The 16,345-nt window shown below is 50.1% G+C and overlaps 1 protein-coding gene across 47 annotated transcripts; it reads left to right on the top strand.

Moving 5' to 3' along the window:
- Nucleotides 1-4,041: 4,041 nt before the first annotated feature.
- MBD1 (methyl-CpG binding domain protein 1) lies at nt 4,042-15,841 on the top strand (the record flags this gene model as incomplete). Of its 47 annotated transcripts, none has more annotated exons than XM_084251813.1 (16): nt 4,042-4,556; nt 6,900-7,014; nt 7,108-7,274; nt 7,361-7,443; nt 7,583-7,623; nt 7,999-8,145; nt 8,240-8,368; nt 8,537-8,611; nt 8,741-8,857; nt 8,942-9,010; nt 9,602-9,769; nt 10,089-10,388; nt 10,479-10,616; nt 10,957-11,076; nt 11,162-11,244; nt 14,202-14,325. In XM_084251813.1, the coding sequence occupies exons 1-16, from the start codon at nt 4,447-4,449 to the stop codon at nt 14,323-14,325; spliced, it is 1,986 nt and encodes a 661-aa protein (XP_084107939.1). In that variant the 5' UTR covers nt 4,042-4,446. The 47 variants fall into 47 exon arrangements, with proteins under 47 accessions (XP_084107939.1, XP_084107950.1, XP_084107928.1 ...); XM_084251824.1 differs by having other exon boundaries at nt 10,524-10,616; nt 11,162-11,223; nt 14,068-14,254; XM_084251802.1 differs by having other exon boundaries at nt 11,162-11,223; nt 14,068-14,254.
- Between the last annotated feature and the right edge of the window lie 504 nt (nt 15,842-16,345).

The raw sequence follows: 16,345 nt of genomic DNA, 5'->3' as shown, positions 1-16,345 counted from the left end.
GAGGCCTCCCTGGTGGTACAAGGGGTTAAGCGTCAGCTCTATGAAGCAATCCGCAGCTAGGCCAGGGAGATAACCCACGTGCCACAGCAGACCTCTCCTGTCTCACCTGCTGCTCTCCCTCAACAGTGTCTTTCAGTCTGCCTGTTCTGTTCCCCACTCTGTCTCTGGTGAATCCTCTCACACCACTCCTTCCACCTCTGGCCTCCACCCCATCTCTTCTATTCATAAATAAATAAATCTTAAAAAAAAAAAAAAGAGGACCACAGTGATTGAGTTGAATTCCCTTTGTTTTGGTAAAGGTGGGAGAAGAAAGCAGGGTGATGGCACGTGGATCTGTAAGTTCCAAAAGCAGTGGATATAATGGGGGAGCCACTGGCAGCCCCATTGCTTTAGGTATTAAGCTGGCCTGCATGGTTTTCTTTATTTCTGAGACAATCTCAAGTAGAGTTTCATTAATTTCTTGCAGGGAAACTACTTTGTCATTTTCACATTTGCATGCTTTTAAATACAACAAAAATATGTATTCCATTCAGATCATTTTAGCTGGCTCTGTCAATTATATATGAAAGTATATTAATTTGGGAAATTTATATGTGTTCCACCTTGGGCATTTTAAAGTAACTTTTCTATAAAGTCCCCCCACTTTGTGAGCCACTTGAAAATGTATGCCCCATAAGTGTTATACATAAGTCCTGCTGGAGTATTAGTAGGCAGCTGGTAGCTGGATGTCCTGCAAATTTCAAATTTGTATGCTTTGTTTCCCATACTGATTCAACAAGTCAAACTAGGGCCTTGTATAATGGATCAGAGAATCTTAGCTCCTCAGAATTTCACCCGAGTTAGTTCAGCTTTTTATGTATCTCTTTCTCCTAGAAATTGCTTAAATCAATTGTAGGGGCTCATGGTGCTGGTGATCAATCTTGTAGTGCTCCCTGGTTGAGCCAAATTATTTAGTCATATAGTTTGGAATTCCTTATGGGACCACTGCACAGCTTGAAAATTGACACCTCTGCTAAAACTCTACTCACTCAGAGATTCTGGCAATGCTAGAAAGAGGAGCAAGGTGTCCTTGTCTTTGGAATCACCTGAAACTGGTTCGCATGCTCAACTGATTTGTTCTAGCCAGCTGAGCCAGTCTGTCAGTTTAAGTGGACAAACACTGATTTTAGCTGCAAACTTACTCCCTTTAGTCCTCTGGTTCAAAATCAGGAAAATCTGAGCAAATGAAGTCTAGAATCCCCTTTCCCGCAAGGGCAGAGGATAACCCTCCCACCTGGACAATGTAAAACGATTATCTAATAAACTTTAATAATTTCAGCATTAGTCCAGAGGTCGAAGACCCCAGGAAGAACTCACCCTGTCATAGCTGGAGCTCCAGTGATTTGGATGGACTCAATGGGCCCTTTTGGTGCCAGGTCCTCTTGATGCTCCAGCCAATTTCAGGCATTTCCTCTGGGTCACATGCGGGTTCCAAACACTTGACTGAAATAAAGTATGTGTACACACTGTGAACCTTCTGGGACCACCCTCCCTGGTCTAGCAAGCAAGAGGGTAAAACCATGTGCATAAGCTTGAAGTCAGAACAGTCTTAGCCTGTTCTGTGAAGCAGGTCATGCAGGAATCCGGTGCTGGGAAAACAAAAATAAAAACAAAACCAAAAAACTTTTCATCCTCCAATGACCAAGGGGCCAGCCAAAGATTTAAACAACGAGTACCTAGCTTTTGCATCTCCATGGTGCATTCTTTAGAAATTAGGAAAATGATTAACGCCAGCACTTGCCCTTCTCAGTGTATAGATAGCAACAACATCCTTTTAGGTCAAGATAGTGTAGGAAATTGAAATATCTAAACCTATAGATGAAAAACAGATTTCTGTCAAGAATACATTTTTTGATGTCAACACACAACAACACAACAGCTCTCACTTGTGATTATTGGACTAGTTCTCCAATTTTCTCCAACAGTGAAATCTATGGGACTGTTTTTCGGGTTCAAATGCTCACTTGACTATATAATAGGCTTTGTTGCCCGATTATCGAGACTTATTTCAATGAACAAAGGTCTCAAGGATAGTTGCTCAAAAATTTGTTAGATAACCAGTCAGAATTCTCATCTGGCAAACAGTCCCACAGGTTTGACTCTGAGAACTGCTCCAACACCTGTTGGCATTTCAGGTTATATACCTTGGTAGGGAGTAGCATCCGTGCTAAAGCAAAAAGGAACAGTTCTTGTTAGGAGCTCCTGGTTTTTACCCATAGGTTTAGATCTCTTGATTTCCTAAGTCACCTGCACGCTCTCTGCACAGAGAAGGACAAATGCTTGGATCCAGTCATTTCCCTGCCTCCTAAGGACTGTATCCTGGAGACGCGAAGCCTAAGCACCCATTGTTTAGATCTTCTTTCGCTAGCTTCTTCCGTCACGGGCAGGGGTGCCAGGGTCGGTTTCCCCGCAGGCACCCGATTGCTGCATGGCTGCTTCACGGAACAGGACCAGCCTGTTCTGACTTTCAGTCTACGCAGAAAGCTTTGCTCTGTCGCCTGCAGACTGAGGACGGGAACCCGACTGCTCGCAGCGCGTGCACCGCGGGCGGGCGTGCCCAGGCACAGGCTGGGCGAGAGGTGGGAGACCAGGGCGCTGACACAAGCCCCGTCTCTGCCACTCGGCCCTTCTGGAGACCGCCAAAGAAACGGGGAGCTCTGGGATAAACCCCAACCTCCACGCCCACTCAGGCGGTGACCGCAGAGCGCACGCACAGCCGAGGTGGGAGGAGCGGGGCGGGCGCGCCCGTGGGCCAACGGGGGAGAGTCGCGCAGTCGCTGCTGTTATCCGTCCGGGTTCGGGCGGCAGTTGGACGTCAGCGCGCACGCGCAGCAGGTCCCGGGCGAGGGGCGCGCGCGCCGTGGGAGCCGGCGCGCAGGCGCGGGGCCTTCCCTGCTAAGGGCAAGCGCCCGCAGGGCACCAGGGCGCAGGCGTGTCGCCGGTGGCGGAGCCCGAGAGGCGGGCAGCGGATTTCCGGTTCCGGGAGCAACGAACGGCCGCGGCGGCGACAGCTACAGCTACGGAGGAAGCGGCTGCGGAGGAGGAAGAAGAGGAACAGGGCAAGGCGGGAGTCGCAGGCGGGACCCTCGCCATGGGTCCGCGGGCCTAGAGCGGCGGGAGCCCCCGGCCCGGTGCCGAGCTGGTGAGACCGTCGCGGGGGCGCGGGCGGGCGCGAGGGCGAGGGAGGAATGGAGGCGCTGAGCGCTGACGGAGAGCAGCGAAGGGCCCCCAGGCCGCTGAGTGGGAGGAATGGCGGCGTCGGGATCCTGACGGCGAGGACCGAGGCGCTTCACGCGCAGGACGGGCGGGCGGGGGGCTCGGGGCGCTGACAGGTGGACGTGTCGGGACCGGGCTGAGGACGGAGGGGACGGAAAAGGATCCCAGCGCGGATCCGAGGCCTCGGGGCCTCTCCGGCCAAGGGGCGAGAAGTGGGGATCCCTAGTGCTGGGGAGCAGGAGCGGGGGGCTCGCACACTGAGGACGGGGCAAACGGGGGGCTTCGGAGTGCTGCGAGGCAGGGAAGGGGGCTCTTTCGGAGGGCGAGGAGGGCTGGGGGTGGAAGGCTGACAGTTAGGGATGGCATGGTTCTGGGGCAGGATTGCAGAGGAATTGGGGGAGTCCTGAGGGGGGAAATCAGGAGGATGAGCGAAATGAAGCATGAGCGGCCCGGAGAGCAGTGGTGAGGGAACTTTTCAGCTGGAAAGGAGAGAAAGGGAGCCTGGGGATTGGGGTTGGGGCGGCGTTCCCGCCCAGCACTGATGGAGAGGGAGAATGGGAGGCGGAGTGGGGGCATTTTTTCAGACAGGGAAAAGGAATGAGGGGCTGTTCAGGCCAGGGATGTGGAGCACTTGGGGCCTCTTTGGCAGGGGACACCTGGAGCAGGTTAAGAAGACGCGGAGCAAGAGGAAGAGGGAGAGTTTAGACACACAGGGAAAGAGGAGATGGCTGGGTTGCAGGAGGCAGTGAATGGGAGCTCAGACGTGGAAATGGGAGAGTACTGGGGATCTCTGCCTGTGGTGAATCAGAGTGGGGCCGTGGACATCTCAGGGTAACAAAGAGGAGTAATAAGAGTCAGTAGGTCAGAGTGTCTCTGGGGCCATGAAAAGTAGGAATGAGGAGGGGGAGAATGAGAGCTTCCCTAGGTTGGCAGCTGGGACATGGGTTCTCATGCTGAGAACTGTCAGGAAGGGCTGCGGATGACAAACACTTGGGCCTGATGGGAAGGGTGGGGTGGAATGGAATTTTTTTTTTTTTTTTTTGGTCAGTTGACTGTGGCAGGTCCCAGGTTTTGGACAGTCATTAATCGTGTTTTGTGTGGCCTGGGGCACAATATATTCCTCCCGAAGAACCTCAGCTTCTCCAATTGTGCCCTCCACATTGCAGGCCGCTGCTCCTTCCCGTGGCCCCCATGGCTGAGGACTGGCTGGACTGCCCAGCCCTGGGCCCTGGCTGGAAGCGCCGCGAGGTCTTTCGCAAGTCAGGTGCCACCTGTGGACGCTCAGACACCTATTACCAGAGGTACTGGGTGGGATGTGGCAGTCAGAGGAAAGGCTCTGGTTAGATGACATCAAGGGTATGTGATAAAATTTATGCATGTACAGTCCTAGGTATCCATATTTTCAAATTCACCTACTCCCTAAAATTTGTACTCATAAAGTCAACACTTACCGTGCTTCTTGTTTAGCTCTTGTATTGTAAATGGTGTCTTTCTCTGCAACTGCTTAGTGCCAATGTTTTTGCTTTTTTGTACTTTTTACTGGTGATTTTGCTGTTCACAGTGACCCCAAGCATAGTGGTGAAGTTCTTTCTAGTGTTGTAAGTGGAGGAAGATTATGATATGCTGTGAAGAGAAAATATGTGTTGAGCTTTGTTTAGGCATGAATTGCAGTACTGTTGACTATGAATTCAATGTGAATGAGTCAAAAACATGGTACATCTAGAAAAAGAAGCGGAAATTTGCAAGTTTATGTATGAGACAGCTCCAGAGAGTGTTAAAGCAACATCTACAGTGTGTGATGAAGCCATGGAAAAGGTAGAAAAATTCAAAGTTTGTGGATCTATGAGATGATGACCCATAAAATGAAACATATTGTCAGGTTGAAAGCTAGGACATTGACATTCATGTTACCCAGGGTTAGGAAAATGTTAAACACATCTCAGCTAGTTCTGATCAGCTCACACTTTCTAAAGGTGATACAGTGTGAAAAAAGTTAAATTTGCATGTGAGGCAGGTTCTGCAGATTATGTGAGTTTAAAAAATATTTGCTAACTGTTGTCTATGAAAAGGGCTATGCAGAAGTCAGGTTTTCAGTGCTGAGGAGACTGGCTTGTTGTTTCAATGTTGAGATACTGGGAAAGAACCTGTGTTAATGCAAATGGCCTGCACAGGTACTGGCTTTTCGTCATTCAGAGGCTGTGCTATTAATTGTTGGTAAGAAAAATATATAAGTAGGGTATCTTTAAATACATGTAAAACAAGGTTATATATTGATCAGTTGACCAAAATGTTGGGACCAGATACTTACAGGAGGTAACCTATACTTCTCCTAGGAGCGGTGGTCCCGTATTCACTAATTCAATGTTCAAAGTGACTTCATAGAATGCAACTACTATGAATAATGACCACTATTGAATACATAGGTGTATGTTTAGTATACTTTTTGACTATTATTGTTTTTACATTTATGTATTTATAATTCACAATTAGGCAGACTTAACAATTTTATTAGTATACTTAGTAAATAATTTACAATTAAGGATTTAAAGTGTTTTAGTATATATTGGTGATGTAATTGCTAAATTTTCTATACTTTTCCTGAATTACTTTTGTATCTGTTTCTGTTTTCCTAGAAAAATGTTGTGAAGTTATAATTATGTTTAGCCATACATTAATTCACATATTTATACTTGTAGAAAGCTCTCAAAGTTTATAAACATATATTCAGTTGTCAAGACTTATAAAGGATTGGCAATTTTAGGGCAAGACAACAAGTGTGTCACGGTTCATGGATGCTGGTAGGAATCTAAGACTCCTTGGTAGAAGTGAAAGACAGTTTATCAGTCACAGCATTAGCAGCCTCCAGTCTTGTAAACCAGTCCTTGTACCAGTCCTGTAAACCCCATAGTGTGATATAAAGAGGGCTAACCAGCACCTGCATGTACACGAGGCTGTGCTATAGGAAAAGAACTCTGAGCTTAAGTAATCAAATATTTTATAATGTAAGGATAGTAGGGATACCTTCCCTTTGCATGGAGACCCTCTCCCTTATCTTCCATGGCTGTTTGCTGTACAAATATCCTTAAAAAGATAGTTCATAACAAAGGACAATCCATGCTTCTTGTAAGAAAAGTAAGAAACCTCTGGAGTATTGTTACTCAACATCACAAACTTGATTTTCTATGTAGTTGCATTTATTCTTTTAGATGTATGATGGTGCCTGCACTTAGATGTATGCTTGTTTATGTCGTATTTTTAAAACATTTGGTTTTTTTTTGCTTGCTTACGTATCTGGCATATCACACTAGTACATTTTCACTTTATGTTATGTATTTATGATCTTGTTTGTTTTTGCCTTTACTTATATAGAATACCGGTAGTAGTATATGTTGAAGTACATGTATGCCCATTTACATTCATGTTAAATTTGTTAGTGTTTGTATGTATGTATGTTGGTATTTATTCACCTTTTGTATTCCTGTCATTCAGCATTAGTTGTGGTGGCATCTGGTCAGGGCTTATTCCCAGGCTGCCTCGTGTACATCTCACTAACCCTGTGGGCCTGTTCACCAGTCCTGTGGGAGGCTTGTGTGGGTGGAGTTGCAGCTCAGTCTGGGTGCCAGCTCATCCTGGCCTACCCTCAGCCCCACAGGAGACAGGATCCGAAGCAAAGTTGAACTGACCCGCTACCTGGGCCCCGCGTGTGACCTCACCCTCTTCGACTTCAAACAAGGCATCCTGTGCTATCCAGCTCCCAAGGTACTACGCATTGTGGGAAAGCTGTGCAGGGGTGACCGAGTCATCTAATACCCACCCACTGACGTACAGCCTCCTCCTCACTCTCATCTTCAGGCCCCTTCCGTGGCCGTCCCCAACAAAAAGCGGAAGAAGCCTTCAAAGCCAGCCAAGACTCAGAAACGTCAAGTTAAACCCCAGAAAAGTGAGGTCAGGAAGGAAGCTCCAGCGGATGAGCCAAAGACTGACGCTGCCACTGCCCCAGCTTCACTCCCTGCACCTGGGTGAGTATTGGCCTAAAGTGAGCCAAGTGAGTGAAGGTTGTGGTTGTGGTACGTTCAGGGCCCTACACCTGTGTTTTCCATCCCAGGTGCTGTGAGAACTGTGGAATCAGCTTTGCAGGAGATGGTACCCGAAGGCAGAGGCTCAAAACATTATGCAAGGACTGCCGAGGTGAGTGGCCCTGGGGGTATTGGGAGAGAGGAGCTGGAGCAGTGTCAGGCTAGACTAAAGGCTGAATGGCGGATATCAGTGGCTGAGGACAGTTGTTTCTTCTCCCTTTCCACTTCTCCTTCTCTTTCCCTACCCCTAGCACAGAGAATTGCTTTCAACCGGGAGCAGAGGATGTTTAAGGTAAATAAAACCAGCCTTCTTTTCATAAGTATGTGGTGGGAACAGGTTGTAGTGGGGGCTGCTGGAGAGTCTGACAAATGTTCATGGGTCTACAGGGTGTCAGAGTCATTTCGTAGGCAAACACAACCAGCAGGTGGTAATTGGAGTTAATGGGGTGTTAGTAGACATGATGACAGGTTAGTCGGGGACCAGTAGACTTTGTGACAGCTTCAGTGGTCGCAGAAATCAGTAATTATCACATACAGTGATGAGGCAAATGGGCAACTAGCAGACATGGTGATGGGAGCTAATGTGGGGCCGGCAGACACGTGAGGGGCAGTGCTCCTGGAGCCACTCTGCTTGGGCCTGTGACCTTGCCCCACCCATTCCTGGCAGCGTGTGGGCTGCGGGGAGTGTGCAGCCTGCCAGGTGACCGAGGACTGCGGGGCCTGCTCCACCTGCCTTCTGCAGCTGCCCCATGATGTGGCTTCGGGGCTATTCTGCAAGTGTGAGCGGAGACGGTGCCTCCGGATCGTGGAAAGGGTGAGTTGGGCAGGTGCAGTGGACCCAAAGCTCACCCTCACTTCTGGCCCTCAAGGGCCTGGCTGCATTCATCATGCCTCTGGCTCCCCTACAGAGCCGAGGGTGTGGAGTGTGCCGGGGCTGTCAGACTCGAGAGGACTGTGGCCGCTGCCGAATCTGCCTTCGCCCTCCCCGCCCTGGTCTCAGGCGCCAGTGGAGGTGCGTTCAGCGGCGCTGCCTGCGGGTAAGTCAGGTTGGGGAGCCAGTACTGACAGGGTGAGGGTTGGGGCAGATCTCATCTTGCTGTTGAAGTTTGCTTCCTCCCAACTTGGCTTTGCCCACCTCATGTCTTCTTTTCTCCCCCTGCCCCATGCTTACCTCCCTGACCCTACCTCCTGCCCATGTCTGCCAGCACCTTGCCCACCGCCTCCGTCGCCACCATCAGAGATGTCAACGACGCCCTCCTTTAGCTGTGGCTCCCCCTGCTGTGAGTGCACCACCCAACCCTCTGCCCATCTGTCCCTTGAATGCTCTCTGCACTCCTGGGTCCTGGGGTTGGGGTTTCTGGGTCCTGTGCCACCAAGTCTAATAAATCACCCTTTTGGTTTTCTCCCAGGGTAAACATAGCCGCCGTAGGGGAGGTTGTGACACTAAGACGACTGCCAGGCGGCGCCCCCGAGCCCAGCCGCTGCCTCCGCTTCCCCCACCACAACCTCCAGGGTCCCCAGAGCTGGTGAGGCCCTGGTGGGCAGGGGGAAGGCACAACCCTAATCGTACCCCAGTATCTGCCCTGATCCCACCCCATTTGCCTCTGCAGCACCCCAGAACCCTGGCCCCCTCGCCACCTGCCGAGTTCATCTATTACTGTGTAGACGAGGACGAGCTAGTGAGTGGCCCCACCCAACATGGACAAGCCTAGACTCTCCCAGGACACTTGGCTAAACCCATAGAAGCAGATGTTTTAATGACTCCAATAGGGGAACAATAAGGCATAGTAACGGGTACTGTCAATAATGGGTGTGAGCAGTTGGGGGCTAAAATGAGGTTAGCAGGTGTAGAGATTCATGAAATTAGTACCTAATTTCAGATGAACCAGTGCTTTGGTGGGGCTAGTAGAGAAACAGCCAACACAGTGACCAGGGTTCATGTAGGATGAATAGACGCAGACACCATATTAGGAGCTTCTGGAGGGTCAGCAGTACCTTGCTGAAGGTAGAGTCAAAGATGACGTCTTCGTAGGTGATGAGACTGGCAGGTAGAGTGGTAGGTACTGTGATGGAGTAGTCATCCTCATGGCATCAAGGGGCAGCTGGTAGGTACACTGAGTGCCTGACGAGCAGTCACGGAGATGTGACTAGTGGGGAGTCAGGCTAAGGGCAGTGTGCCACCAGTTTCCTCCAGTGGGGCTAGTGGTGGAGCAACAGGAGCAGCACCGCAGTGGTCCCAGTGATAGCAGCCTCATTCTCCCTCCCCCCAGCAGCCTTACACAAATCGCCGGCAGAACCGAAAGTGTGGGGCCTGTGCAGCCTGCTTACGGCGGATGGATTGTGGTCACTGCGACTTCTGCTGCGACAAGCCTAAGTTCGGGGGCAGCAACCAGAAGCGCCAGAAGTGTCGTTGGCGCCAGTGCCTGCAGTTTGCCATGGTGAGTGAGGCAGGAAGGGTCAGTGGGTTAAATTGGGCCAGGCTCCCTAGTGCCTTGGAGGCCTGGAAGGTAAGTGGGGCAGGCTGGATGAGAGCTCACAGCTTGGGAGGGTTGAGGAGGGTAGTGGTTTGACCAATAGTTGACGTTGTGTTGGGGTAATTGAGGAGGCTGGCATTGTTAACAGGAGACTAGCAGGCTCAGTGATGTAAGACTCGCATGTAAGTGGATTCTGTGCTGGACCCTAATGGGATTTTAGCAGGCATGGTGATTTGTTCTGTCATTGCACCAGGCGGCCATAATGCCTTATCTTTCTTCACAGAAGCGGCTGCTGCCAAGTGTCTGGGAAGGACCTGAAGATGGGGCAGAGCCACCCCCAACTTACCCTCGTCGAAAGAGGCCTGGCTCTTCTCGGCGCCTTGGGCTGGGCACAACAGTGAAGCCCCCCTTGGCCAAGCGCACAGCCCGAGCAGACCGGGCTCAGACTCTAATGAAGCAGGAGGCAGGTGGTGGCTTCGTGCTGCCCCCACCCGGCACTGACCTTGTGTTCTTACGGGAGGGTGCAAGCAGTCCGGTGCAGGTGCCTGGCCCTGCCCCGGCTACCACAGAAGCCCTGTTACAGGTGAGGACTTCCTTTATCATACTCTCTTTTCAACCCAACTAGCCTCGTGCCAGGGAGCTGGGACCAAGTTTGCTGCAATCCTCCACACAGGAGGCCCAGCGCCCTGGCCTGAGTTGGGTTGTGGCCTTACCCCAGGTGAAGCAAGAGAAGGCGGATGCCCAGGAAGACTGGACACCAGGCACAGCCATCCTGACTTCGCCTGTATTGCTGCCTGGCTGCCCCAGCAAGGTGGGGGTCAGTGGGGAGTGGTCTGTGAGTAGAGTGATGCTGCGCTATGCTGGTGCTGCTTGGAGCAGAGCAATAATAGGTCTGCTGATTGCTGCCTCTCCACAAAAATACCCTGACCCATCCTCCCTAGGCAACTAACTAGCTTTTCCTACTTTGCTGCCCAACTAACAGAAAAGTGAAAGGTATGAGGAGTGGGAATGGGACAAGTTTGTAGATAGGGGGCTTTTCTGTGCTGCGGTATGACTGAAGAGGGATTTGTCAGCAAAGTAACCGCTTGACTGGGACTTTTCTGAGACCAGCCCTGCCCTCCTAACTACTGCCCATTTCCCGCCTCTCCCAGGCAGTAGACCCAGGCCTGCTACCTGTGAAGCAGGAGCCACCTGACCCTGAGGAGGACAAGGAGGACTCCGCCTCTGACTCGGCCCCAGAGGAGGAGGCAGGAGGGGCTGGCACACCTGTGGTCAGTGATGGGGGACACCCCACCCTCCCTGACCCTGCTTTAGCCCCACTGGCCATGTTGACTCATGATATTAATTTTTCCCTAGATCACGGAGATTTTCAGCCTGGGTGGAACCCGCCTCCGGGACACAGCAGTCTGGTTGCCAAGGTGTGCCCCACACAGTGAGGGGTAGGGATGGGTGGATACCAGCCAGATGTGGGCCCTGAGTTTTGAAAGAATGAACAGCCATTTAGCATGACACAGTGGGAAGTAAAGACCCAGTACCACTGCACTGATTGTGATTAGAGAGGGACATGTGCAGGGCCTTAGTGGTTCTCCTGAGGCCAAGATCAGGGCTATCTTGGGGTGGGGGTGTGGTGGTGGGAGTTGGGTTGCGGAGGACTTAGTACCCTGTGATGAGATTTGAAAGAAAAAGGAAGATAAGGAAATCCTGGTCCTTATCTCCCTAAGAAAATCTAGCAGGGGCTAGATCTAATACATAAATTCTTATTCAGAGAATCATCATTTGGGGTCTTGAAAGCTTTTGGAGTCTCCAAGAGATGACCAGGTGGGCCGGGCAGTGGTGGGTGGGTGGGAAATTTGGGTCCTCAGATGGCTGTGTGATTTGGGTCCACACACACATCTGATCTTGGGCTAGCCCTGCATCTTCTGGAACATCCTCTCCAGAGGGGGTAAGGCTGTGTATTTTTTAGCCTTTCCTGAGCCTATGGAGGTTATTAGCAGTTTCAGTGGCTGCAAAGAATTGACTCTGCAGGTCTGAAACAGGAGCAAGACTGAGTTCTGTAAGGACTGGGATGGGGGGAGGAAGAGAGGAGCTTGCTGCCTCCTGCAGAATGTTGACAGGCCCTGACCGAGGCCCAGGCACAGGCCATGGGAACTACTAAGTACCTGGATTCCCTTTTCACTGCCAGCCAATTCCAACGGGACAGAAACCCTTCCATGGGTACTTAGGCAACTACAGATGAACTGATTGAGCCCCTGCAGTGTGGGAGATGAGTGGTGAATGCAGTGGACTTAGAAGGTTCAGCATTCAGGGACACAGAATCCCTGCCTTTGGGGCCTTCTAGTCTGTCTGAGGAAACAACTTCTCTATGCATGAAATCACTGAATTTTAACAGAGAAGATAAGAATATGCTGTGTTGCTTGTAATGGAAGGTTTTAGAAGAGAGAGGAGGGATAACTCAAGGGCAGTGGATGGCAGACCAGGAATATTAGGAAATGGCTTTGTGATGCTCCTTTGCACGTAGTGAACCTCATTCACCAAACAGACCTGCTCCATCTTCTCTAGGTCTAAGGACCTTAAAAACCTGGAGCTAGAAAGCAGTAGACTGGAGGCTTTCTGCAGCCTGTGGGAGTCAAGCTGACATTTACAGGCTGTCTTTATGAGAGGCAGCACTGGTCCACTCAGAGGCTGGACTGTAGACTTATTGCCAGGACTTGGTAGAGTCGATAGGGACTAGAAAAACCTACCACCAAGCCAGAGGAGCAGGGATGTTCGGTACTTCGAGCTCATAGAGGAAATAAGCAGGAAAGGAAGAGAAAGGATAGAAAGTTGGCGCATCTGTTCCAACTGGTGCAAATCCCAGGAGCCTGAGTGTGATAAGAAGTGTGGATATGAAGGTGGGGGAGCTGGGCTGGGAAGGGGATGCAGTTAAAACAACCACAAAACCGCCTAAACAAGCCGTCATTATAAATAATTTTAAATGGCCTTTGGGTAAAACCTATATCTCTATAAACATTTCCTCAGGGGGACAGATTTTGAAAATATATAATGTGAGTAAGGCAAGGAACTGCTATTTGGTGAGTTTCTCCTATGGATAGTTTATTTAGGGAGACTCTGATTTTTGACCATATCCTTAGATGAGAAAACAGACTCAAAGAAATGAAGTAACTTGTTCATTATCAAACAACTAGTATTAATAGTCTGTAATTAAACTTAGGTTGTAAGACCTTGTTCTATAAGCACTCTACTATAAACTTCAACCCATATTCAGTACGTATAACATGAGTCTCCAGCCTTCTTGAAAACAAGGTGGATTGCAAACCCCTTATACTCCAGCCTCTATCTTGGTTTAGGTTGTGCCAAGACTAGATGGGCTTACCTTGTCAGATCACCATGCACCTAGAGACTGGGTTCTTCCCAGATCTCAGTGCTGCATAGGGTTTCTCGGAGCCTAAAGGACATCCTTTAGGAAGGACTGGCCTCGGTCCCCCGTATCAGCTGAAGCAGTCTTTGGAAGTGAAACTAGTAGCCTGACTCATCTTCCCTTACTACTAGCATCCCTACCCCTTGACGAGCTTTGTGCTTGGTTTTTGCTTGGGCCCCTCTCTACAATAAGCGTGAGTTCCTGCCTCAGGTCCTGCCTAAGGACCAGTTTTGGCTTAGCCTTACCTCATTCTTTGTACAAAGTGCCAAAAAGATTAGACTGGTGATTCATAACCTAGCTCGTTTACAGGGCCGAGACAAGGGCCTGCCGCCTCAGATTTTGCATCCTGTGTGCCTCCCTTGCCTTACTCCAGCCCCAGTCTGCAGCTTTAGATAATTCACATGTAGATTAGTCATCTCCCTACTTTAACTTATGATACAGTCCTCTGCCACCCTTCTTTGTCCCCCCTGCCTTTGTTTGCCCTTCCTATTTCAGCCAGTCAAGATTGGATAATTTTTTGATACTATTTTGCTTCTCATCCCCTCACCCACCCCCATCAGGATCTAGCAACCCAGCCCTACTACTCTGATAATTTTAGCAGTGATAACTTAAGTAAAATATATTTGGTGACTTGACTCATTAAGATGAGTCTGGTTACTATGTGTATAAGGATACAATCAGAAAAACACCACTAATATGAATATATATATATATATATATATGTATGTGTATATGTGTATATATATTTTAAGGGATTTTTAGGAATTTGACCGCATGCAATTGTGGGAGCTGGTTAAACAGTCTGTAAGGCTGTTGTCTTTGCATCTAATGCTGGAGCTTGAAGTCTGCAGGGCAGGCAGTCGAGGAAGGAAGATGGACATAAAGTGCAGGAGACCAAGCACACATTGGCGCCCAGGAGCACGAGCTGGAACCCACGAGGATGGCCTGGAACCCATGTCAGTCTCTCACCACCTCCAGCTTCGATGATGTGGGTGTCCTGCAGAAGCTGGTGCCCTTCATCACAGAGTTAAATATGCATCTGGCCCAGGAATTAGAGAAGCCGAAGGAAGACCCGGGCAAGGTGGAGCAGCTGCAGGCCTGAATGCAGGCCTGACTGCTGCCCCACACCAACGAGGTGAGCCAGCAGATAAAATGACAACATGTGTGAACTGCAACAGTGCCTGGTGCCCCTGCACCAACCCTCCGAGTGTAAAAAAACTATGCTGCTGCTTCACTTCTGCCCTCCAGTTATCACACAAAATGTGGCCCATCTTATCCGGAAGCATACGGGGAAGGGAGTTCTGGGAAACGTAGCCTAGTCAAGGTGACACATTACAAAGCCACCTGCCATGAATCAGCTCCCAAGGGTCTCACTACTCACCTGAGGATAACTTGATAAACCTACGTTGGTGAAAATGCAAAGCTGAAGACCATGGATTTCATGGTGACCCCAGCAAGTACAGAAATTGTCAAGGCCACCCAGAAAAAACTTGCTGGTCTCGGCTTTTTTTTTTTTTTCCTTTCATTCATCGAGTATTGAGAGCCTGGCCCATGTAGGCGCTGTACTTAATACTGGGATACAAGAACGAAAAAGATATAGTCCTTGCAATTTTATTAAATGCCTCATTATGTATTACAAATGGTGAATGGATTTCCAACTTTGTCATGGAGTTTAATGGTGAATATATAGAATGCAGGAAACTGTTGGGAGGACAGCCCTTGTGTGAACCTTGTTGGGGCATAATAGGAATTGGAAATAATATAGTTTCTATCTTTAAGCTGTTCTATTTTAAAGTTTTTAAAATGATTTTTGTCCCATTTACTGATTTCATTTAGTGTTTCTTTGGGGATGGTTGTGACGGTGGTAACAGTGTTGTTTCTGAGAAAGTGGGGGATAGTGGGTGGCAAGATCAAGGTCAGGTTCTGTCCAGTGACCTTGGGCAAATCACTTCTCTAGGCACTCCGGGAAGGGCGGGGGTGGCAGAAGGTTCCTGCTCACCTTGCTGAGCGCCTCGCCCAGCCCCACCAACCTGGAATGTGCCCGCCAGGGGGCGCCGGCGGTGCGGTCAGCCCACGGGGCGGGAAACGCTGCCCCTCGCCCTCCGCCCGCTGGCCCCGGGGCGTGGCCTCCGCCAGCGACTTGTCGGTCCGAGGGCCGCCGGGAGAAGGCCGAGCCCCGCTTCGTGCAATGGCAAAACTGGCAAAGCCGAACCGGAGTTAAGTTACAGGACTCGTTCAGGGTGAGGGCGCGGCGCGACGAGCTCAGGACCGACGCCGGGACATGCGAGGGCAGCCTGATGTCGCCGAACTCACGGGATCCTCGGGGCTGCCCGACAGGCGCCCGGGAGTCTCAGCGGCATTCCCGGCCCCTGCGGGCGGAGGTTTCATTCCTGGCCTCTCTCCCCAAGGCATGGTGTGGGGGCGGGTCCGCTCTGACCCACTGCGGGCGGGGTCCTGCGGGCCGCCCATCTCTAGGAGCCGGCTGGCCCTCGGACCCCCCGGAGCCCCTGCGACCAGCTAATTCTCTCTCTCTTGTTTGTTTCAGGCTGTGTAAACTCTTAGCAGTAAGTGAAACTGAGTATTTTACCGAACTGCAATTGAAAGAAGAAGCATTATAGGAGGAAAAAAGACAATATGAGAATTATTAAAAGAGAAGAAAGAGACATTATTTTTGTGGCTGAAAAACTGAACCAGCAATTCAGGAAGTGGAATCCAAACCTAGAAACGTACCACATTCAGAATCCCAAGTGGGTGGATTACAAATGATTAAGGAATACTAAGTTACAGTAAATTGCGGCCTTAGGACGGGACACACAACTAGTTGTACTTTCATTGTTATTACACTTCAGTAACTGACTAGCACACAATTCTTTTTTCCGTGCTCCCCACCCTTCCTCCCTCTAGAGTGACACACGTGGTGTCATGAGCAGCTTTTAGGTGTTAACTTCCACCTTGATCTTGACCAGAAGTACAGCTATAGCCTCCACTTGTGCTAGGGCCCCTCCAGGATCCCAGTCTGGACGGCCTGTTACTCTCGATCCGGAATTTGGGGCCCTTTTACCTGCACTTGTGACCCACTTCCTTACCCTGGTTCATTGTGGCCCTAGACCCAGACTCTTCAT

This window comes from Talpa europaea (genome assembly GCF_964194135.1).
Source record: "Talpa europaea genome assembly, chromosome: 13".
NCBI classification, from domain to species: domain Eukaryota; kingdom Metazoa; phylum Chordata; class Mammalia; order Eulipotyphla; family Talpidae; genus Talpa; species Talpa europaea.
This window is presented reverse-complemented; position numbering and strand designations above follow the sequence as displayed.